Raw genomic sequence first — 25,146 nt, 5'->3', positions numbered from 1 at the left:
CCATGTCCCTGAGAGGGGCATTGAAAAGAAGGTTCCAGCCTCGACTCCGGCGATGCTTCCTCCACCGACATCGAGGGGGTCGAAGGACGCACCGCAGGCCGAGGGCCAAGTGGGGCCGCAACGGGCAGTAGGGCAGGCACAAGCAGCCCCCCCCCGGATACCAATGCACACCACTGCAGAAGGCCATCCAGCAGCTCAGGGAGCAAGGCCCAGATATGCTCAAGGGCTGACACTGGGAAAGACACTGGTGTCAGCTCCGAGACAGGGTGCAGAACCGATGGGGCCGAGATGAGAGCCGGGTCCTGGCTGCCTGGAGACAGCCGCATCAGTAACCTCCTGGATAGAGGGAGTGAGATCCCCCAGTGCCGATGCTTCTCGGGTACCGAATCCCTTGACGCCCAAGAGCTCCTGGTACCATGTGTTGAGGACGACCAATGCCGATGCTTCTTGGCCTTTGCCAGAAGCTCAGCGTCTCCTTGGTGCTGACGAGGATAACATCGAATCCTCACATCACCTTGGGTCCAAAACTGGCTGGTCCTGGGTCCCTGCCCAGCAGCTGGTGTCGACACAGGTGAAAACCCACCCAACGCACTATTGCTCCCAGTGTCTTCAGGTCTCGAAGCAAACATACAGACCAAGGCTCCCAATGTAGTCTTCAACGTCGCTGCAGACCTCTTGCCGAGGACTCTGACATGGCTCCATAAATTCTTGCGTTGAGTCTCTCTGGAAACCTGAGTCCTTTTCTTTATATGAAGACAAAGGACACATTTGGCAGGGCTATGGTCGGGCCCTAAACACTGAAGACACCAAGAATAGGTACCTTTGCCAGAGAATGTCCGATTGCACCAGGTACAGCGCTTAAAGCCACTGGGTACTTTAGTGGACGTGGAAGGAAAAACTCTCAGCCAAATCTCAAGACACGATGGTGCCTGATAAAAGGGGCAAAGCACCAGAAAAATATCAAGAGAAAGACCCGACCAGAGACTAGGCTTAAACACAGCCTAAGTCATAGAAAATAAAGGAAACTTGAAAAAAGGGCAAAATAAACTGAAACAGTACAGGAAGAGAAGGAGACCGAAGCCTAGAATAGAAACTGTAAAAAAAGTCTGAAAAGGCACCAAAAATTAAGCTCTTCCAGACCGCAAGTGAAGAAAAAACCAAAACGTGACCTCTCCTCACCGTGGAAGAAAAACAACTGTATTAACCCACGCCTTCATGGCAGGCAGGAAGGCACATGCTCATGCACAGTGGAGCATGTGTCACACTCCACAAAGCTCTCTAAAGCTTGTCAGAAGCTCTGGAGTTGGCAACGTGGCACCGCGTTACCCACTTGTGAGAATTAATGGCCTGCTTATCCTCGGAGAAAAAAATATTTTCTCCTATTCATTTAAAATGTGCTACCATAAAGCTTCATGCAGTGTCTGAGTCTTTGTACTTTCTGATAGACTAAACAATTGATTCACATTTACTTCTACCACTCTATTCAAGATTTTATAGAGCTCTATCATATCTCCCCTCAGCCATCTCCAAGCTGAAGAGCCCTAACCTCTTTAGCCTTTCTTCATATGAGAATAATTCCATCCCCTCAATTATTCTGGTCACTCTTTTTGCTACCTTTTCCAGTTCCACTACATCTGCTCATTGTAATTGGTTACTGCTTCCCAAGCAGATGCAGTTGCAGCCTTCTTTGGTCTGTTACCATGATCTCAGAATGCAATGGTTATTAGACATCTAGTACTTAAATATTGGCATATATAAACAGTCTCCTGAAATTTTTGCAGATGCCCTTGGTTTGCATATCAATGAGGGAAAACTTTGGGATTTATTAACCCAGTTTTGTCAAAATCAGAAATAGCTCAACAAGTCATTTTTCCCAAGCATCATAAATATGGACACTGTACATATTGACAGTATGTATGGGAATCTGACTTTGTGTTTGCTATGCTATGGGCAGGGACTATTTTTTAATACACAAAACAAATTGTACCACCACTCAGTGGTGTATTATATAAAATGTCCTAGCAGTTTTATTACATTGGTCATACAAAAAGGAAGATTAAGAATTAAATAGTGGAGTATTTAAGTAACCTACAGTTATGTAAGTGAGAGGCTCCTTTGGTATCCTACTGGCAACATGCTTCCCTGAAGGTGAAAGATTTATGGTTTGTCATACTGTCAGTGGTTCGAATACATTGGAAGCTCAATGTGTCACAAGTGCTTTTGCAGAAAGAGCAAAAATGTATCTATGGGAAACTGTTATTCCAAAAGGCTTGAATATGGAAACAGAACAGACAAGCCTTTGAATTGTGTGTTTTGTTTCCACTGGAGGACTGGATGTTCGACATGGGGGTGTTATTAAGTTTTCTATGGCATTATAAAAAAAAAAAAATCAGCATTTTTGAGCCGTTATTCTTTCCCTTATGACTATTATTAAGAATAAAATTGCAGAGCATATACAAAAACATGGACTGATGAGACAAAGTCAGCACGGATTTAGTGAAGGGAAGTCTTGCCTCATCAATCTAATGCATTTTTTTTGAGGGGGTAAGCAAACATGTGGACAATGGGGAGCCGGTTGATATTGTATATCTGGATTTTCAGAAGGCGTTTGACAAAGTGCCGCACGAAAGACTCCTGAAGAAATTGCAGAGTCATGGAATCGGAGGTAGGGTATTATTATGGATTAAGAACTGGTTGAAAGATAGGAAGCAGAGAGTAGGATTGCGTGGACAGTATTCTCAGTGGAGGAGGGTAGTTAGTGGGGTCCCGCAGGGGTCTGTGCTGGGTCCGTTGCTTTTTAATGTATTTATAAATGACCTAGAGATGGGAATAACTAGTGAGGTAATTAAATTCGCCGATGACACAAAATTATTCAGGGTCGTCAAGTCGCAGGAGGAATGTGAACGATTACAGGAGGACCTTGCGAGACTGGGAGATTGGGCGTGCAAGTGGCAGATGAAGTTCAATGTTGACAAGTGCAAAGTGATGCATGTGGGTAAGAGGAACCCGAATTATAGCTACGTCTTGCAAGGTTCCGCGTTAGGAGTTACGGATCAAGAAAGGGATCTGGGTGTCGTCGTCGATGATACGCTGAAACCTTCTGCTCAGTGTGCTGCTGCGGCTAGGAAAGCGAATAGAATGTTGGGTGTTATTAGGAAGGGTATGGAGTCCAGGTGTGCGGATGTTATAATGCCGTTGTATCGCTCCATGGTGCGACCGCACCTGGAGTATTGTGTTCAGTACTGGTCTCCGTATCTCAAAAAAGATATAGTAGAATTGGAAAAGGTACAGCGAAGGGCGACGAAAATGATAGTGGGGATGGGACGACTTTCCTATGAAGAGAGGCTGAGAAGGCTAGGGCTTTTTAGCTTGGAGAAGAGACGGCTGAGGGGAGATATGATAGAAGTGTATAAAATAATGAGTGGAATGGATCGGGTGGATGTGAAGCGACTGTTCACGCTATCCAAAAATACTAGGACTAGAGGGCATGAGTTGAAGCTACAGTGTGGTAAATTTAAAACGAATCGGAGAAAATTTTTCTTCACCCAACGTGTAATTAGACTCTGGAATTCGTTGCCGGAGAACGTGGTACGGGCGGTTAGCTTGACGGAGTTTAAAAAGGGGTTAGATAGATTCCTAAAGGACAAGTCCATAGACCGCTATTAAATGGACTTGGAAAAATTCCACATTTTTAGGTATAACTTGTCTGGAATGTTTTTACGTTTGGGGAGCGTGCCAGGTGCCCTTGACCTGGATTGGCCACTGTCGGTGACAGGATGCTGGGCTAGATGGACCTTTGGTCTTTCCCAGTATGGCACTACTTATGTACTTATGTACTTATGACTTGCTGAGCGAGTCCGCAGCTTGTATACATTCATGTTTGTTTGAAGTACTATTATATTTATTGGGGGGGAGGTTGTTTTGTTTTTTTAAATATTAGCTGATGTAGAGAGGCATTTTTGATATGACATTCAAATGGTGAAATAAACATTTATCGGAAAACAAAACCCAAGTACTTAATGAAAGAAAGAAGTAAACATAAAAAGAAACGTTTAGAAAGAGGCCGCACTGCAAACATCATAGATGTTCGGAGATAAATGTTTCTGAAAAATCGGAAACACGCTACGCGAAATGTACCATGGCAGTACTCGTCTCCACATGGAGAAAACATTCCCTCCATGTGCACATGTACTTCTGCATGTGGAAGAACGTTCATCAATGTACACAGTGGCGTTCCTAGGGGGGGCGGTGGGTGCGGTCCGCCCCGGGTGCACGCCGATGGGGGGGGGGGGTGCCGTGCGCGCCTGTCCTCCGTTGTTCCATGCTTCTTCTCTGCCCCGGAACAGAAGCATGGAACAACGGAGGACAGGCGCGCGCGCCCCCACCCCCCCCCCCAGCGGCGTGCACCCGGCGGGAGGGGGGTACTTCGCGGGGGTGTCCTTTCACCGGGGGGGGGTGTCCGCACTGCATTTGGAGGGGCGCTGCACCCGGGGAGCGGGGCGCATCGGCAATCCGCCCCGGGTGCCAGCCCCCCCAGGAATGCCACTGAGTGTACATAAAGCGAATGCTACATACCTGTAGAAGGTATTCTCCGAGGACAGCAGGCTGATTGTTCTCACTGATGGGTGATGTCCACGGCAGCCCCTCCAATCGGAATCTTCACTAGCAAAAGCCTTTGCTAGCCCTCGCGCGCCGGTGCGCATGCGCGGCCATCTTTCCGCCCAAAACCAGCTTGTGCCGGCCAGTCTCATATGTAGCAAGACAAAGAGAAGGGAAGACACAACTCCAAAAGGGGAGGTGGGCGGGTTTGTGAGAACAATCAGCCTGCTGTCCTCGGAGAATACCTTCTACAGGTATGTAGCATTCGCTTTCTCCGAGGACAAGCAGGCTGCTTGTTCTCACTGATGGGGTATCCCTAGCCCCCAGGCTCACTCAAAACAACAAACATGGTCAATTGGGCCTCGCAACGGTGAGGACATAACTGAGATTGACCTAACAACTTATCCAACTAACAGAGAGTGTAGCCTGGAACAGAATAAAACATGGGCCTAGGGGGGTGGAGTTGGATTCTAAACCCCAAACAGATTCTGAAGCACTGACTGCCCGAACCGACTGTCGTGTCGGGTATCCTGCTGCAGGCAGTAATGAGATGTGAATGTGTGGACAGATGACCACGTCACAGCTTTGCAAATCTCTTCAATAGTGGCTGACTTCAAGTGGGCTACCGACGCTGCCATGGCTCTAACATTATGAGCCGTGACATGACCCTCAAGAGCCAGCCCAGCCTGGGCGTAAGTGAAGGAAATGCAATCTGCTAGCCAATTGGATATGGTGCGTTTCCCCACAGCCACTCCCCTCCTGTTGGGATCAAAAGAAACAAACAATTGGGCGGACTGTCTGTTGGGCTTTGTCCGCTCCAGATAGAAGGCCAATGCTCTCTTGCAGTCCAATGTGTGCAGCTGATATTCAGCAGGGCAGGAATGAGGACGGGGAACGAATGTTGGCAAGACAATTGACTGGTTTAGATGGAACTCCGACACAACCTTTGGCAAGAACTTAGGGTGAGTGCGGAGGACTACTCTGTTATGATGAAATTTGGTGTAAGGGGCCTGGGCTACCAGGGCCTGAAGCTCACTGACTCTACAAGCTGAAGTAACTGCCACCAAGAAAATGACCTTCCAGGTCAAGTACTTCAGATGGCAGGAGTTCAGTGGCTCAAAAGGAGGTTTCATCAGCTGGGTGAGAACGACATTGAGATCCCATGACACTGTAGGAGGCTTGACAGGGGGCTTTGACAAAAGCAAACCTCTCATGAAGCGAACAATTAAAGGCTGTCCTGAGATCGGCTTACCTTCCACATGGTAATGGTATGCACTGATTGCACTAAGGTGAACCCTTACAGAGTTGGTCTTGAGACCAGACTCAGACAAGTGCAGAAGGTATTCAAGCAGGGTCTGTGTAGGACAAGAGCGAGGATCTAGGGCCTTGCTGTCACACCAGACGGTAAACCTCCTCCATAGAAAGAAGTAACTCCTCTTAGTGGAATCTTTCCTGGAAGCAAGCAAGATGCGGGAGACACCCTCTGACAGACCCAAGAGGCAAAGTCTACGCTCTCAACATCCAGGCCGTGAGAGCCAGAGACCGGAGGTTGGGATGCAGAAGCGCCCTTTCATCCTGTGTGATGAGGGTCGGAAAACACTCCAATCTCCACGGTTCTTCGGAGGACAACTCCAGAAGGAGAGGGAACCAGATCTGACGCGGCCAAAATGGAGCAATCAGAATCATGGTGCCTCGGTCTTGCTTGAGTTTCAACAAACTCTTCCCCACCAGAGGTATGGGAGGATAAGCATACAGCAGACCCTCCCCCCAGTTCAGGAGGAAGGCATCTGATGCCAGTCTGCCGTGGGCCTGAAGCCTGGAACAGAACTGAGGGACTTTATGGTTGGCTCGGGATGCGAAGAGATCTACCAAGGGGGTGCCCCACACCTAGAAGATCTGTCGCACTACACGGGAACTGAGCGACCACTCGTGAGGTTGCATAATCCTGCTCAACCTGTCGGCCAGACTGCTGTTTACACCTGCCAGATATGTGGCTTGGAGCACCATGCCGTGACGGTGAGCCCAGAGCCACATGCTGACTGCTTCCTGACACAGGGGCGAGATCCGGTGCCCCCCTGCTTGTTGATGTAATACATGGCAACCTGGTTGTCTGTCTGAATTTGGATAATTTGGTGGGACAGCCGATCTCTGAAAGCCTTCAGAGCGTTCCAGACCGCTCGTAACTCCAGGAGATTGATCTGCAGATCGCGTTCCTAGAGGGACCAGCTTCCTTGGGTGTGAAGCCCATCGACATGAGCTCCCCACCCCAGGAGAGACGCATCCGTAGTCAGCACTTTTTGTAGCTGAGAAATTTGGAAAGGGCGTCCCAGAGTCAAATTGGACCAAATCGTCCACCAATACAGGGATTTGAGAAAACTCGTGGACAGGTGGATCATGTCTTCTAGATCCCCAGCAGCCTGAAACCACTGGGAAGCTAGGGTCCATTGAGCAGATCTTATGTGAAGGCGGGCCATGGGAGTCACATGAACTGTGGAGGCCAGGTGGCCCAGCAATCTCAACATCTCCCGAGCTGTGATATGCTGGGACTCTCGCACCCGTGAGACGAGGGACAACAAGTTGTTGGCTCTTGTCTCTGGGAGATAGGCGCGAGCCGTCCGAGAGTCCAGCAGAGGTCCTATGAATTCGAGTTTCTGCACTGGGAGAAGGTGGGACTTTGGATAATTTATCACAAACCCCAGTAGCTCCAGGAGGCGAATAGTCATCTGCATGGACTGAAGAGCTCCTGCCTCGGATGTGTTCTTCACCAGCCAATCGTCGAGATATGGGAACACGTGTACCGCCAGCCTGCGAAGTGCCGCTGCTACTACAGCCAAGCACTTCGTGAACACTCTGGGCGCAGAGGCGAGCCCAAAGGGTAACACACAGTACTGGAAGTGACATGTGCCCAGCTGAAATCGCAGATACTGTCTGTGAGCTGGCAGTATCGGGATGTGAGTGTAGGCGTCCTTCAAGTCCAGAGAGCATAGCCAATCGTTTTCCTGAATCATGGGAAGAAGGGTGCCCAGGGAAAGCATCCTGAACTTTTCCTTGACCAGATATTTGTTCAGGGTCCTTAGGTCTAGGATGGGACGCATCCCCCCTGTTTTCTTTTCCACAAGGAAGTACCTGGAATAGAATCCCAGCCCTTCTTGCCCGGGTGGAACGGGCTCGACCGCATTGGCGCTGAGAAGGGCGGAGAGTTCCTCTGCAAGTACCTGCTTGTGCTAGAAGCTGTAAGACTGAGCTCCCGGTGGACAATTTGGAGGTTTTGAGGCCAAATTGAGGGTGTATCCTTGCCGGACTATTTGGAGAACCCACTGATCGGAGGTTATGAGAGGCCACCTTTGGTGAAAAACTTTCAACCTCCCTCCGACCGGCAGGTCGCCCGGCACTGACACTTGGATGCCGGCTATGCTCTGCTGGAGCCAGTCAAAAGCTCGTCCCTTGCTTTTGCTGGGGAGCCGAGGGGCCTTGCTGAGGCGCACGCTGCTGACGAGAGCGAGCACGCTGGGGCTTAGCCTGGGCCGCAGGCTGTCGAGAAGGAGGATTGTACCTACGCTTACCAGAAGAGTAGGAAACAGTCTTCCTTCCCCCAAAAAATCGTCTACCTGTAGAGGTAGAAGCTGAAGGCTGCCGGCGGGAGAACTTGTCGAAAGCGGTGTCCCGCTGGTGGAGCTGCTCTAACACCTGTTCGACTTTCTCTCCAAAAATATTATCCGCACGGCAAGGCGAGTCCGCAATCCGCTGCTGGATCCTATTCTACAGGTCGGAGGCACGCAGCCATGAGAGTCTGCGCATCACCACACCTTGAGCAGCGGCCCTGGACGCAACATCAAAGGTGTCATACACCCCTCTGGCCAGGAATTTTCTGCTCGCCTTCAGCTGCCTGACCACCTCCTGAAATGGCTTGGCTTGCTCAGGGAGGAGCTTGCCCACCAAGCCCGCCAACTGCCGCACATTGTTCCGCATGTGTATGCTCGTGTAGAGCTGGTAAGACTGGATTTTGGCCACGAGCATAGAAGAATGGTAGGCCTTCCTCCCAAAGGAGTCTAAGGTTCTAGAGTCCTTGCCCGGGGGCGCCGAAGCATGCTCCCTAGACCTCTTAGCCTTCTTTAGGGCCAAATCCACAACTCCAGAGTCGTGAGGCAACTGAGTGCGCATCAGCTCTGGGTCCCCATGGATCCGGTACTGGGACTCGATCTTCTTGGGAATGTGGGGATTACTTAGAGGCTTGGTCCAGTTCGCCAGCAATGTCTTTTTGAGGACATGATGCATGGGTACTGTGGACGCTTCCTTAGGTGGAGAAGGATAGTCCAGGAGCTCAAACATCTCAGTCCTGGGCTCGTCCTCCACAATCACCGGGAAGCGGATGGCCGTAGACATCTCCCGGACAAAGGCCGCAAAAGACAGACTCTTGGGAGGAGAAAGCTGCCTTTCAGGGGAGGGAGTGGGATCAGAAGGTAGGCCATCAGACTCCTCGTCAGAGAAATATCTGATGTCCTCCTCCTCCTCCCACGAGGCCTCACCATCGGTATCAGACACAAGTTCACGGACCTGTCTCTGAAGCCGTGCCCGGCTCGACTCCGTGGAACCACGGCCACGGTGGGAGCGTTGAGAGGTAGACTCCCTCGCCCGCACCGGCGAAGCTCCCTCCGCCGACGTCGTCGGGGAGCCTTCCTGGGAGGCGACCGCAATCGGTACCGCAAGCAGCACCGATGTCGGAGACCTCACCCCGGGCAAGGGGCCAGCCGGCGCCTCACTCGACGGTACCGGTGGCGCAAGCACCCCCGGTACCGGAGGGGAAGGGCGCAACAGCTCTCCCAGGATCTCTGGGAGGACGGCCCGGAGACTCTCGTGCAGAGCGGCTGTGGAGAAAGACGTGGAAGCCGATGCAGGCGTCTATGTCAGAGTCTGTTCCGGGCGTGAAGGCTGTTCCGGGCTGTCCATAGTGGAGCGCATCGACACCCCTTGAACAGAGGGTGAGCGGTCCTCTCGGTGCCGATGCCTACTGGGTGCCGACTCCCTCGGCAACCCAGAGCTCTCGGTGCCGATACGGGAAGGGGACCGGTGTCGATGCTTCTTTGACTTCTTGGAACGAAGCATGTCACCGGAGCTTCCCGGCACCGACGAGGAGGACGTAGAATCCAGCCGTCGCTTCCTCGGGGCCGAGGCCGAAGAAGGTCGGTCTCGGGGGGGCTGTACCGCAGGAGCCCTCAGGGTAGGGGGAGACCCACCCGAAGGCTCACCGCCACCAGGAGGGGAATGGACAGCCCTCACCTGCACTCCAGTCGAAGCACCACCGTCCGTCGATATCAGCAGAAGTGGAGGTCCCGGTACCGCCGACGCAGCCTTCCGATGTCTCAGCCCCGATGCAGAGGGTCGATGCCTCCATGCAGTCGCGGCCGAGGATGGAGGTCTAGACGCTGTCGACGTCGATGCACTCGATACTCCCGGTGCCGATGCCGACGAAGAGCCCGAGAACAAAACGTTCCACTGGGCCAATCTCGCTACCTGAGTCCGCTTTTGTAAAAGGGCGCACAGACTACAGGCCTGCGGGCGGTGCCCAGCCCCCAGACACGACGCGTGCCTGTCAGTGAGCGAGATTACCCGGGCGCACTGGGTGCACTTCTTGAAGCCGCTGGGAGACTTCGATGACATGGGCGGAAAAATCACGCCGGCGAGATCAAAACTCGTGATTGCGTAAGGCACCAAAAAGAGGGGGAGAAAAAAATTCAACCCGAGGCCTCAAAAGGGCCTACCCCGAAGACGAAAAGAAACTTACCGGGGCAAAACTGGAAATAGAGGAAAGGGAAAAAGACCGAAAAGGTCTTTTTTTAGCGAAAAGTCAAAAGAGACGCGCGAGGTCAACTTAAGGGGTGCGAACGGCGTAACACGACCGTACCAAGCGCGGACAAAAGAAGACTGGCTGGCACGAGCCGGTTTCGGGCGGGAAGATGGCCGCGCATGCGCGGTGCGCATCGGCGCGCGAGGGCTAGCAAAGGCTTTTGCTAGTGAAGATTCCGATTGGAGGGGCTGCCGTGGACGTCACCCATCAGTGAGAACAAGCAGCCTGCTTGTCCTCGGAGAATCATATCTACTACTACTATTTAACATTTCTAAAGCGCTACTAGGGTTACGCAGCCCTGTACAATTTAACATAAAGGGAGCCAGATTTCGGTGTGCCAGAGACAGAGCTCCTGGTTCTCCTGTGTCTGAGAAATTTTTAAGCACCACAACCACCTGCAACCCCCACCCCCTCCAACGTTTCCATGAGAACATGGAGATCAGATGCACCCTGGCAAGGTGAGAGTGAAGCATTTTCCCTCTTATGTTTAGTGTTATAACTTGCTTATTATATTTTTTTTTGCATTGATGTGAATCTGTTTTGGTTGATTTTGATTCCGTTTCATATATTTTTTATGTAACACAGCACCACTCAGGGTCACATACAGGGAGGTCCCTTTGTTGTTGCAATACATGTTATTGATTTATCTTAGAACAAAAAAAAAAACTGCTGAAATCAGAATATGCAGAATATCAAAAATAAACCAATGTAGGCATAAGTACATAAGCACCGCCATACTGGGAAAAGACCAAGGGTTCCATCAAGCCCAGCATCCTGTCTCCGGCAGTGGCCAATCCAGGCTTCAAGAACCCGGCAACCGCCCCCCCCCCTAAAAAAAACAACTTAATTCTTAATAATGTTCAATGGACTTTTCCCTCAGGAATCTGTCTAAACTCCCTTTAAATTCCGTAAGGCCAGCTGCTGTCACTACATTTTCCGGCAACGAGTTCCAGAGTCTAACTACATGCTGAGTAAAGAAAACCTTTCTCCTATTTGTTTTAAATCTACCATATTCTAGCTTCATCTTTTGTCCCCTGGTTTTGTTGTTGTTTGAAAGTGTAAACAAACGCTTCACATCTGTCCGCTCTATTCCGCTCATTATCTTGTAGACTTCTATCATATCACCCCTCAGCCACCTTTTCTCCAAGCTTTTCTCCAGATACAAACCATATGGCCTTTTACTCTCCCTATCACTCCCTTAGAGATCCTATGTACTTCTCCCAAGTACTTTTGAATACAGATATTATTTTCAATGTAGATACTGTAATTATGGGGCCCCCTCAACTACCCATTCAATGCTAAAAATTAGGGGGCTGCACATATTTGGACCCCCTCCCCCCTCAGCATCCTGTCCCACGTCTACATACTGATATTTCCAGCATCCGTCCCTCTCAAACATCTCTCTCTCTGCCCTCCTTCTAACAGCAATTTTTCCTGCTCTCCTGAATCCCTACCCCTCCCCGTGGTCCCCTTTCTCTCTCTGTGTTCACTCCTGAACACTCACTGCTCCCCCCCACCAGTCCACGTTCTCTCTCTTCTTATACCTGCTCCTCTCAGCCCTCCGACTTCGTCATTAGTGCTGAAGTACTAAGCATAGAAAGTCTCCCCGGTCCCCCTCCCCGGCAGTGATTAGTTAGAACTGAGATTGGTCGTTACCTAACCGGCGCCCCTGTGCGCGCGAGATCAGCTGGTCCTGGCGGTGGCTTCGCCTTCTCTCCACCGCAAAAGTAAATAAAGTGGTGACCGAGGGGTCGTCCCCTTCTCTAGTTGGCGTTGCGGGTGGGCAGATAATTGTGCTGCTGCCTAGAGAGAGAGGCCACGTCAGGACCAGACTATGCTGCTGAGGGAGAGCAGAGGGTTCAGGCTGAGATTTGGGGGGGGGGGGGTTCCGAGTTGCACAGGTGGGCGAATAAAGTGTATTTTCCCTTGTCTGCTATCACCACGGTTCTCCAAGTACGGTATACCGTCCTCATGCTGGCTCTTGATTTGCCCGGCAGGGTTGATCTGGTCCTGCCTCTAACCATGTCGGGAGAGACCTGTGACGTGCCGCGCATGCGCGCAACAGCTGTGCTGTTCTGCGCATGCACGGCACATCGGTCACTCTTCATTTATATAGTAGGATTGATACCTGCACTTGCTTTCACAGTTGTGAATTTGGAAGCACCCCGCAGAGGTTTCCAGAGGCAATTAGACAAAGGGGGCAGGAGGTTCACCCCAGCCAGCGTTCCTATTTGTGTAAGAGGATGCCAAAAGGATATTCAATAGCTGAAAGGAAGAAAAGGACAGGGGAAGAAAAAGGGGGGGGGGGGGGGGGGGGGGGGGAAAGCTCCACACACCTAAGTGGCTGCTGTGATGAAATGTAGAGAGAGTTACAGCCACTCAGGCAGCCGGAAGCACAGTGAAACAGGAGTACTTACTTCTTCATAGCTGGCGCTGTCCGTGTGTTTGAGCATGGTGCAATTGGTTTTGTTCATTCCAGTAAGTGATTAACACATTTGCCAGAGCTAATTTCATCGTCCTTCTCGTACGTGTAGAATTTAGAGGCAACGATTCCAGCATTGCTGTGTATGAAGTAGTCCGTACTTGTGCTTTTATTTGGGAAACTTTGCTTTGATGAACGATATAGTGAGAAGTTTATTCGCAGTTTAGACCGCATGTGTGCTCAAACCTCTTGTGGTGTAAAGTGAAAGTGTTTATAGCTGCGTGTTAGACAATTTAAAGGACTTTAGGAATCTTTGATCTTTTGCAGTGGACTTCATTATAAAGTATTGAGTAAGGCTTTTTTTTTTTTTATCTAATCGCTGATTTGTTAAAATTGATAGCATAGGGGAACTGTTGCTTACAGGGTGTAGATTTTAAATTTTGCCTTTGGTTACTGGTTTAAAACATTGTAACCCCCCCCCCCCCCCCCCCACACACACACACACACACTGCAACAATTGAAACCGCGAAGTCCAGGAGAAAAATCTCTATAGAGATGGTTATTTATGGTGAAGAAGAGCACGATAGTTGTCTACTGCATAATTGGGCCGCTGCCTAGAGAGAGAGAGACCACGGCAGGACCCGTCTGTGCTGCTGGGGGAGAGCAGAGGGTTCAGGCTGAGATGGGGGGGGGGGGGGGATCCGAGTAGCACAGGTGGGCGAATGAACTGTATTTTCCCTTGTCTCCTATCACCACGGTTGTCCAATTACGGTATGCCGTCTGTGTGCTGGCTCTTGATTTGCCCGGCAGCGGCAGGGTCGATCTGGTCCTACTCCTGCCTCTAACCACGTCGGGATCGGGGAGAGACCTGTGACGTGCCGCGCATGCGCAGAACAGTGTTTCTATGAGTCTTGTAACTGAAAGCCTTACTTCTGTGCACCTTGTTCCTGAAGCTTTACTCCTGTGAAGTCTTATCCCTGCCTGTGTTTCTATGAGTCTTGTACCTGAAAGCCTGACTTCTGTCTTGAAGCTTTACTCTTGTTCCTACTTGGCTGTGTTTCTATGAGTCTTGTTTCCATGCGTCTTGCTTCTGAACTTTATTCCTGTAAGCCTGGCTCTTGCTACAGCCAAACCCTGCTCTTGGTTTCTGTTACAGTTTGACTCTACTTCTGGCTCCTGCTTTTGCTACAGTTAAGTCCTGTTCTTACTTTCTGCTAAAGCCAAAGCTCTATTCCATGCTACAGATAAATCCTGTTCCTACTTTCTGCTAAAGTCAAAGCTCTGTTCCTTGCTACAGTTAAACCTTGTTCTTGCTTTCTGTTTTTGCCAAACCCTGATTCCTGGTTCCTGCTATAGCCAAAGCTTCAAGCCTGGTTTCTGCTACAGTCAAGCTCCATTCCTGATTCCTGTTCCTGGTTCCAGTAACTGCCAAGCCAAGTCTGGCTACTGCCTTGTCTATAATATTGCTTCTATTGCCTATCTCCTGTCCTGTTTTGTCTGCTGAGTTTGTGTCTGGACCCAGTGCCTTGCCATGTCTGAACCCAGTTCTAGCCTTGTTCCTGTGTCTTGCCATGTACCTGTGTGGGTTCAGTTCTAGCCCTCTGCCTTGTTTTTTTGTCTTGTCTAGATCCAGCTTCTGTCTGCTTTGTCCAGTGCCTAGCCTTGTCTCCTCTTTTCCAGTCCAGTCCTGTCCAGATCCAGTCCTTGCCCGCTTTTTTCTGGACCCAATTTTAACTTAGTTCCATGTCTTGCCTGGTTCTGCTTTGCCTTGTATTGCCTGGGTCCCAGTTTTAATCTAGTTCCGAGTCTTGCCTTGTCCTGTCTGGGTTCCAGTTCTGCCCCTTTGCCTTGCTTTCCATGCCTCGTCTGGATCTGGTCCTTGTCTTGTCTACTGTACCTTGTTACCTCTACCTTGCTAGGTCTAGTCTCCTGGTTTATTCTAGTCCTGACTTGTCTAGTCCAGTCTTGCCTTGTCATGTTCTGCCTTGTGCCAGTCCAGGTGACTTGTCTGCCTCAGCTCCGAATGTGGTCCAAGGGCTCAACACACCTGAATCCGTGACATTTGGTCTCAACCATATAAGAATCCCGTTACCCATATACATGTAATACTTATAGAAATCAATCAGCATGAATATAGTATCCTACCATGTGCATTTCTTATACTGCTAGCTCTTTCAAAGATGGTCAATCAGCAGAGTTAACTGGTAAGCATTCTGCAAGGCCATAATCACTTATTTATTTCTGATGCCATTGTGCAAACCTATTCACAAAATAGTTAATTGGCCTCAAAGTTTGAACCTCATCAGTCCATTTTAACATATTATTGTACCTCTGAACCAATACAATATATTACCAAACACTTTTTAGACATGCTGAAAAGCTGAAACAAATGATATCAACTTCAGTCTCTTACATGCTACAGCAAAAATAGAGAGCTCTAGGCTGAGCATATAAAGATGTAACTGAGTAACTTTCCTTAGAAAACAAAAGTGATTTGATCAAATACTGTACCTCAGATAAGTAGTCTACTGCGTGGTATTTAAAAGCTGGAAACATATTATCCTTCCTCCAGTAGGGATAATCAAAGCTTTGCTCGACTGGAAATAAATGAAATAAAAAACAGCAAAATCTTTAGTAAAATACTAATACAATCATTTTGAGAAATTATACTAGTTTCTGAAAGATTAACAAGTGGGAAAACATGCAGAGCATGGTTCATGATACTCTTTCTAATCCATGTGTATGTGGGTGGTGGTGGTGGTGGGGGGGTGTATATCTGTTGTATGTCTGTGTATGCACTGCATGTGTTATGACTTTGGGACATAACTGCAGGAGTGGATTTTGGGGAGTGGGGCAGTTTGCGAGGGTATAGTTTTTTGGGGTGCTGAAATTGTGGGGGACATTTTGTTGGAATGGGCAGTTTGCAGGACGGTAGGGTAGTTATGGGCCTAAAGCAGTTGTGTGGGGGTAGTTTTTCAGGGTGCAGCACAGTAGGGGAGTATTTTGTTTTTTGGATGTGGGGCAATTGGAGAGTAGTGTGTGGGGTCGGGAAGTTTGCAGGGCTATTATAATGGATAGTATGGGGGATGGGGCAGTTTTCAGAGTGGTTTGCAGGGTGGTTGTGCAGTAGAGGAAGGATATTTTGGGGGTCGTGGGGAAGAATTAGGGGATGGCAGGGCAGTTGCAGGGAGCTTGTTTTGTAGGATAGTTGCAGGGGTATAGTTTGATAGGGTGGCTGTGCTTTGCAGGGTGAGGTGGATGTTGCAGGGATAGATTTTGGAAATGGGACAGTCTGCAGTGTAGTAAGGGTGGGGGCAGTTTGCATGCAAAGTAGTGGGGCAGTTATCAGAGGGTAACTTATGCATGATGCAGTGTTAATGCTAGTGAAGCATGTGTGGAGGGTAGATTTTGGGGATGGGGCAGTTTGCAGCATGATGCTGCATTATTAGTGGCAGAAGTTTTGGTGAAGAGACAATTTGTAGCACAGTGGTAAAGCTGTAGGGGCAGTTATTTAGGAGGGCTGGGCAGCCTTTATTGGTGGTGCAGCATATGCAGTGCTAATTTTTGGTGGCTGGCAGGAGTTTGTTGGGTGGTGAGGCGGTGGCTGTGGCAGATTTTGGGGTGAGGCAGTTTGTGGGATGGAGGTTCAGTTGTAGACAGTTTCTGCAGGAGGTATTTTTGGGGGTAGGGTAGTTAGCAGGGTTGACAGGAGAAAAATGGGGACAGCAGTTTGAAAGAAGGAATTCCCTAACTGCTACAGTTTCACTTTAAGTACGTTTCTGTGCTACAGAAGCTGAAACTCCTTTCCCGTAGAAATGTACTGGTCAACTCTTTCTTTGGGGAGGGTGGGGGCGCTATGCTTCTGGAATATTCGGTCTGAAATAGTTCATTTTCAATTTGTCTTTCTACCAGTTTTTCCCACATGCCAAGTTTCATCCCATTCCGTTAAATTTTTCAGTTTTATACTGCCCCAGTCAGATGTCCAAAGGGGAACAGGAACGTAACCACTACGAAAGTCCAAAGAAGCCAAAGGAGTAGAAGATAAACCACCGAGTTCCACACGGAGAGTATCATAGAGAATGACATGGGGACGGGGACCCGCAGTAACCGCGGGGATGGGGACAGGGACAAACCAGGCATCTATTTTTACCAAACTGGATCTCCGAGGAGCATACAATCAGATCCGAATTCGTCAGGGGGACGAAGGGAAGACCGCATTCAATACCCATGAAGGACATTTTGAGTATCTGGTCATGCCTTTTGGCCTTTGCAATGCCCCTGCCGTGTTTCAGGAGTTCATCAACTTCATCTTCCTTGGTAATATCTCAACTCCTGTCTCTAAAAATAGCAGCATCAGTCTAAATGAGATTCCAAATTATAGGCCAGTAACCTCTATTCCATTGTTTATTAAAATCATGGGCTGTTTAGTTGAAGTCAAAATAAATGTTTATGGGCTTCTTTTACAAAGCTGTGCTAGTGATCCCCACGCAGCAAATGATAAGAAGCCCATAGGAAATGAATGAGCTTCCTCTCATCTGACTCACTGAGAATTGGTAGCGCACCTTTGTAAAAGAGGCCTTATGTTTATTTTAAAAAAATACTACACCACAAGGACTAACTAGCAGATCACAGTGGTTTACAACAACTAAAAACTGAGAAAAAAAACAGAAAACTACTACTACTACTACTTAACATTTCTAGAGCCCTACTAGGGTTACGCAGCGCTGTACAGATTAACACAGACATAAAGGACAGTCCCTGCTCCAAGGAGCTTACAATCTAAAGCACCCATCCATATGTACCAGGACCACCCAATTTTCAGCATCAGCTGCAGTCCACCTACTTTGATAAGTACAATTTACTACACGATTCAATCTCTGGATTTCAAGGATCTACCACTGAAAGAACTTTGGGGGCTTTGTTGACCCCTTTAAAGCAGGGGTCAGCGAACAGTTATTCTTCAATTTGACCTCTCCTGTGCATTTGACCTCAATGACCACGATCTTTTGATATCACTTCTGAGCAGTATAGGTATTCCTTGAAGTGAAGATTACCTGTAGCAGGTCTTTTCCAAGGACAGCAAGCCATTGATTCTCACATGTGAATGACGTCAAACACAGTACACAGTGTAGAACACTTTTACAACACAGTATCTATTTAAAAGCTTGCGGCAGCACTCTCACCACATATGCACAAGTGCCTTCCAACCCACCACAAGAGTGCAGGACCATCAGTTCAGTAATATAGCTATACAAGACAACTCCAAGGGGAGGTAGGAGGGTATGTGAGAATTGATGGCCTGCTGTCCTTGGAGAATACCTGCTACAGGTAAGTATCTTTGCTTTCTCTGAAGACATGCAGAGCAGATAATTCTCACATGTGGGAATCCTTAGCTAACATGCTCACTGAAAACAACAACAGGATAACAGGAACTCGCAATGGCAAGTTCAAAAGTCAATTAACCTGAAACTATATACGTACTGTGTGAGAGTGCAGCCTGGAACAGAATAAATGGGCATAGGATGGTGGAGTTGGATTCTAGATCCCAAACAAAGAACTGTATGTCCTGTCCGACTATCACGTCAAGTATTTTACTCAAGGAAATAGTGAAATGTGATTGTGTGGACTGAAGACCACGTTACAGGCTTACAAATCTCTTCTGTAGAGGCAAATATCAAGTGGGCTACCGATACAGCCATGGCTCTGACATTATAAGCCACCACAGCTTGGGCACAACTGAAGGAAATACAGTCTGCCAGCCAATAGGAGATTGTGCGTTTCCCAATGGCAACCCCCATCCTGTTGAGATCGAAAGAAACAAAAAGCTGGGTGGACTGTCTGTAGGGCCTAGTCCACTCTAGGTAAATGGACAACCTAAAGTGTACATAAGTACAGCCGTACTGGGATAGAAGGTCAATCAAGCCCAGTATCCTGTTTCCAACAGTGGCCAACCCGGGTCACAAGTGCCTAGCAAATCTCAAAAAGCACAGTACATTTTATGCTACTTTTCCTAGAAATAAGTAGTGGATTTCCCCATTTTAATAATGGTCTATGGACTTTTCCTTTAGGAAGCCATCCAAACCTTTTTTTAAACCCCGCTAAGCTAACTGCTTTAACTACATTCTCTGGCAACAAATTCGAGTTTAATTACACATTGAGTGAAGAAATATTTTCTCCAATTCCTTTTAAATTCACTACTTTCTAGCTTCATTGTGTACTCCCTAGTCCTAGTATTTTTGGAAAGTGTAAACAAGCAATTCATGTCTACCTGTTGCGCTCATTATTTTAAGAGACCTCTATCATATCTCCCCTCAGCCGTTTTTTTTCTCCAAGCTGAAGAGCCCTAGCCGCTTTAACGTTTCCTCATAGGGAACTCATCCCATCCCCTTTATCATTTTCTATAGCTTTCATGAGATGCAGTGACCAAATTTGCACACAAATATTCGAGGTGCGGTCGCACCATGGAGCAATACAAAGGCATTATAACGTCCTCATTTTTGTTTTCCATTCCTTTCCTAATACCTAACATTCTATTTGCTTTCTTAGGCGCAGACTGAGCAGAGGGTTTCAACATATCATCAACGACAACGCCTCGATCCCTTTCCTGGTCGGTGACTCCTAATGTGGAACCTTGCATTACATAACTATAATTTGGGTTCCTCTTTGCAACATGCATTACTTTGCACTTGCTCACATTAAACATCACCAGCCATTTAGACGCCCAGTCTCCCAATCTCATAAGGTCCTCTTGTAATTTTTCACATTCTTCTTGCAATTTAACAACTTTGAATAACTTTGTGTCATCAGCAAATTTAATAACTCAACTAGTTATTCCCATCTCTAGATCATTTATAAATATGTTAAAAAGCAGCAGTCCCAGTACAGACCACTGGGGAACCCCACTATCTACCCTTCTCCATTGAGAATACTGACCATTTAACCCTACTCTCTGTTTTCTATCTTTTAACCAGTTTTTAATCCACAATAGGACACTACCTCCTATCCCATGACTCTCCAATTTCCTCTGGAGTCTTTCATGAGGTACTTTGTCAAACGCCTTTTGAAAATCCAGATACACAATATCGACCGGCTCACCTTTATCCACGTTTGTTCACCCCTTCAAAGAAATGTAGTAGATTGGTGAGGCAAGATTTCCCTTCACTAAATCCAAGTTGACTTTGTCTCATTAATCCATGCGTTTGAATATGCTCTGTAATTTTGTTCTTAATAATAATCTCTATCATTTTGCCTGGCACCGACGTAAGACTCACCGGTCTATAATTTACTGGATCTCCTCTGGAACCTTTGGGGTTTTTTTAACGGCGTTATATTGGCCACCCTCCAATCTTCTTGTACCATGCTCGATTTTATGTTTCAACTGTTTTTTATTATGAAAGAAATCAACATATCCACATCTTATAGACATTATAGAACTAATACAAGTATTTTTTTGTTCCTCCATTATCTTGTAACAGCATAATAAAACAATAATTATCTTACACAAGGATAGTGTGTTTCTTTTTCTTTTTCTTTCTCTGTGTGTTTCATTAATTTGTATTATCCATGAATTCAACAGAACATTGCATTATTGTCAACATCTAACATAACCAAATATTGTGCCACCTTCATTATCCGATATTAGTACAACAAATCCATTATTAGTTCCCACCATAGTATAATGTTGCATTCTTCCATCCTTATACCTACTATTTCCCTTTCCCCCTTCCCACCCTCCCTGCCCTCTTATTCTTCATGGTTCCCCCTGTAACCTATAAAATTCCCCATACTTTCCAGTATCGCATAAAGTCCACTCATAAGGTATTAATAATCAGACTTCGCCCTTTCTGCGTCATTTTTTCCAAGTAGCATCCCCAGATTTTAAGAAATCTCGTTTTTCTTTTATCATTTCCTTTAGCCTCTTTTGCTTCCCAAACCAACAATTGATGTACCTGATTACGCCAATGCCAGAAATTTGGCGGGTTGTGTGTAGTCCAGTGCTGCATAATACATTTCCTTGCTATCAAACATAATTTGCGCTTTAGCAATACTTTATCTGCATTTAAACTCGATTGTACCTCCTTCATATCCAATATGAGATGTAATGGATTCATATCTACTCTACTACATAACATACCTGTAAGATAGTTAGTTATTTGTCTCCAATATCGTTGTATTAATACACATTTCCACATCGCATGATAAATGGAGTTCTCGGCATTATGACATTTTACACAAAGAGCTGTTTCTATACCCCCTGCTTTATACAATTGAACCTGTGTAAAGTATGCCCTGTGTATCATTCTAAATGCACATTCCCTATAATCATTTCCCCCTATCAGGCATGGAATACTTTTGATTTGTGCCATTATATCTTCCTTCCCATATCTTTTTCCCATTTCTGTTTCAACAAAGTCAGCTCCTTCGCAGGAGTTAGGCTCCATAGTCTCTGATATAATTGCGATATAGAAGGGGCATTTTCTGTAATTTCCTCAAAGAAGGTAATAATTTTATTACCTAACCTAATTGTAAGTGCTTCTTTATTTAAATTTTGTATGTAATGTTTAAGCTGATAGTGCGCATAAGTATCTTGCCATCCAGGTTCCTCTTGATGAAGCAGCTGCGGCAGTGGCTTAATATCCCCATTCTCTCCTAGTACGTCTGCCAGGGTTTCCACACTTATCTTTCCCCAGTCATCAAAGATTTTGTTCTCCATTCCTGGTTGGAAGGCCGGATTCCCTCTAATACTTATTAACTCCGTTATTCTCGAGTCTCCGCCTAATAGTTTGCCTATAAATTTCCATACCTCTCTCATGGGTTTAAGTAAAATATTGTGCCTAATTCTAGGAGGAGTTTCCCCGCTCCGCAAATGCATTAGGGTAGTAAAGTGATATGGGTTAAATAATGCATCTTCCATCTCTATAGGTGTATAGTCGGAAGCATGAAATAATCTATCTCTCACCAGTCGCAATAAACATGCCATATTATAATATTAAGATTGGGAATTCCCAAACCCCCCTGTCTCCATCCTCCCAACATGTATTTTTGTTGTATTTTAGCTTTTTTCTTAGCCCAACAGAATCTGAGCAGCATTCGGTATAAGCGCTTTATATCTTTCTGCAACAGGGCTATTGGTAAGATCTGCAACATATATAACCATCTCGGTAAGATCACCATTTTAAGAAGGTTGATCCTCCCTATGAGCGAGAGTGTTAGCGTGCCCCATGATGCCAACTGCTGTGTTGTCTGTTCCAGTAATTTTTCAACATTTAAATGATATAGCTCTTTTGGTCTGGCCAGCAACTGTATACCCAAATATACAAAAGATTTATGTGCCTGCTTCAAAGGGAAATCTCCCCCCCATAACTCGTGTATGTCCACATTAATTTGAAGCGCTTCTGACTTGTCTATATTCAGTTTGAAACCCGAATAATCTCCATATTCTCTGAAAATTTGTAAAAGATTCTCTAGAGTATCTTTTGGCTTCGTAATAATCATTAACAAGTCATCCGCAAATGCAGCTATCTTAAATTCCTGATTTTTAATATGTACCCCTGTTATCGCTGCACAATCATGTATGTCTCTAATTAATGGGTCTAATTGAAGTGCAAATAACAGAGGCGACAAAGGACAACCTTGTCTAGTTCCCCTAGTGATCTGAATTTCCCCCGATATATTTCCATTTACCAGCACTTGTGCCCTTGGGTTATGATATAGTGCTCTAATTGCCTGCACAAAGGTGCCATTAAATCCATATTTCTGTAGCACCGAGTATAGAAAGGGCCATTCCACTCTGTCGAATGCTTTTTCTGCGTCGAAGCTGATCATCACAGCTTGTTCTTTGGAGTGACCTAGTCCTTCCAATGACGCCAAAATATTCCGCAAGTTTTTTGTACTTGTTCGCCCTTGGACAAAACCCACCTGTGCTGGATGAATTAGATGAGGCAATATCCCTCCTAATCTTTTGGCCAATATTTTTGCAAATAATTTTGCCTCTTGATTAATTAGGGAAATGGGTCTATATGATGTAACCAACTGTTCATCTCGTTTTGGTTTAGGAAATACTACTATCCTAGCTAAATTCATATTATCAGACAAGGCCCCCTTCTCTATCCAGTCATTGAACATTTCAGTCAAGGTAGGGAGAATCGAGTCCCCCATCATCTTATAAAATTCTGCTTTAAAACCGTCTGGACCTGATGCCTTGCCTGATTTACTTTGTTTGATTGCCCATCCTACCTCGTCTTCACTAATCCTAGCATTTAGCCGCTTTCTGTCTCTACTTTGCAGCCTCGGAATGTGAACACCCTCTAAGTAAGACTCCCCCTGTAGCTCGTCTTGATCTGCCCTCTTATAAAGTTCTTGATAAAAATTTTGAAAAGCTTGTCGAATTTCTTTATTAGAGTGTATGAGTTTCCCATTTTTTTGTTTAATAGTTGTTATATTTCGGGAATTAACCTTAGATGCTATAAGTCGAGCTAAATATTTGCCCCCTTTATTCCCGTGCTTGTAAAGTTGAAAGCGATAGTAGGCCTGAGATTTCACTTCTCTCTCATGTAGTTTGGCATTTAAAGTTGCTTGTATGGTCAGAATCTCTTGTCTGATATCATTACTAGGGTTCATACCGTATTGGCGGTGTAATTTACCTAAAAGTTGTTCTAGTCTCATTATTTCTCTGTCTCTCATTCGTTTATAGTGCGTGACATAGCTAATTATTTCCCCCCGCAACACCGCTTTCGCTGCTTCCCAGTAAGTGCTGATCTCATCCACTGAGCCTTCATTAAAATGCTTAAATTCTGCCCATTTAGCATGTAAAAGCTCCCCAAATCTTGCATCTTTAATTAAGTATGTTGGAAACGTCCAGCTTTAGCAAGTCTTCATCCTCTCCTCCCTTCCATGTCATTCCGACCACTGAATGATCCGATATGACACAGGGATCTATGTGTACCTCAGTAATGTCTGTTATTATAGTTCGTGATACCAGCAAGTAATCAATTCTTGATGCTGACCCATGTGCTCTAGATTGGTGTGTGTATTCTTTCTCCATAGGATGCAAGGTGCGCCAGACATCTATTAAATCTAATATTTCACATAAATCCGGTAGACCCCTAGTATCTATTTTTCTTATCTCCTTAGGCGGATGCGATCTATCCATATTCGGATCCCAAGTCATATTGAAATCTCCTCCCATCACTAGGGGCAAGTTTTCCAATTGAGTGATTTGGGAAAGCAATTTCTTATAGAATTTTAAATCTAACACATTAGGAGCATAGACATTTCCCAAAATTATAGTTTTTTTATTAACCATGCTCGATTTTAAAGATACTACTACTACTTATCATTTGTATAACGCTACTAGACGTACGCAGCGCTGTATACTTGAACATGAAGAGAGAGTCCCTGCTCAACAGAGCTTACAATTTAATTAGGACACACAAACAGGACAAATAAGAGATAAGAGAATTACTAAGGTGGTGATGATAAAATAAGGGTTCTGAACGAGTAAGGGTTAGGAGTTAAAAGCAGCATCGAAAAGGTGGGCTTTCAGCCTAGATTTGAAGACAGACAGAGAGATGGAGCTTGACATACCAGCTAAGTAAGTCTATTCCAGGCATATGGTGCAGCAAGATAAAAGGAATGGAGTTTGGAATTAGTGGTGGAGGAGAAGGGTGCAGATAATAAAGAGTTACCCAGTGAACGGAGTTCCCAGGGAGGAGTGTAGGGAGAGATGAGAGTGGAGAGGTACTGAGGAGCTGCAGAGTGAATGCATTTATAAAGATAAATTACATATTACTAATATTAGTTCTGCAAGTTCATTTTTCAATTCTATCAGTACTCTATCAGTACTCTGGGATGAATACCATCCGGTCCAGAAGATTTGCTAATCTTCTATTTGCCAGGATGGGCATAAGGTTTGGGAAAAAAAATGTTGGAAGAACAATAGACTGATTCAGATGGAAATCTGAGACAACCTTAGGCAGGAACAAAAGAACATAAGAATAGCCATACTGGTCAGACCAATGGTCCATCTAGCCCAGTATCCTGCTTCCAACAGTGGCCAATCCAGTTCATAAGTACTTGGTAGAAACCCAAATAGTAGCAAAATTCTATGCTACCAATCCCAGGGCAAGCAGTGGCTTCCCCCAAGTCCATCTGAATAACAGACTATGATCTTTTCCTCCAGGAACTTGTCCAAACCTTTTTTAAACTCAAATCGCTAACCTCCGTTACCACATCCTCTGCAACAAGTTCCAGAGTTTAACTATTCTTTGAGTGAAAAAAT

The 25,146-nt window shown here is 46.4% G+C and overlaps 1 protein-coding gene across 1 annotated transcript in view; it reads right to left on the bottom strand.

Moving 5' to 3' along the window:
- Positions 1-25,146, bottom strand: part of LOC115459007 (protein shortage in chiasmata 1 ortholog-like) — a gene marked incomplete at its 3' end in the record, with an annotated part of 101,094 nt that overhangs the window by 54,651 nt on the left and 21,297 nt on the right. The window contains exon 2 of the mRNA XM_030188870.1: positions 15,378-15,463. Coding sequence (XP_030044730.1) covers positions 15,378-15,422 — 45 coding nt within the window. The remainder of the gene's footprint in view (positions 1-15,377; positions 15,464-25,146) is intronic.

This window comes from Microcaecilia unicolor, unplaced genomic scaffold (assembly GCF_901765095.1).
Source record: "Microcaecilia unicolor unplaced genomic scaffold, aMicUni1.1, whole genome shotgun sequence".
Classification (NCBI taxonomy): Eukaryota; Metazoa; Chordata; class Amphibia; order Gymnophiona; family Siphonopidae; genus Microcaecilia; species Microcaecilia unicolor.
The sequence above is the reverse complement of the archived record's forward strand: the minus strand, read 5'-3'. Positions and strand labels throughout refer to the sequence as shown.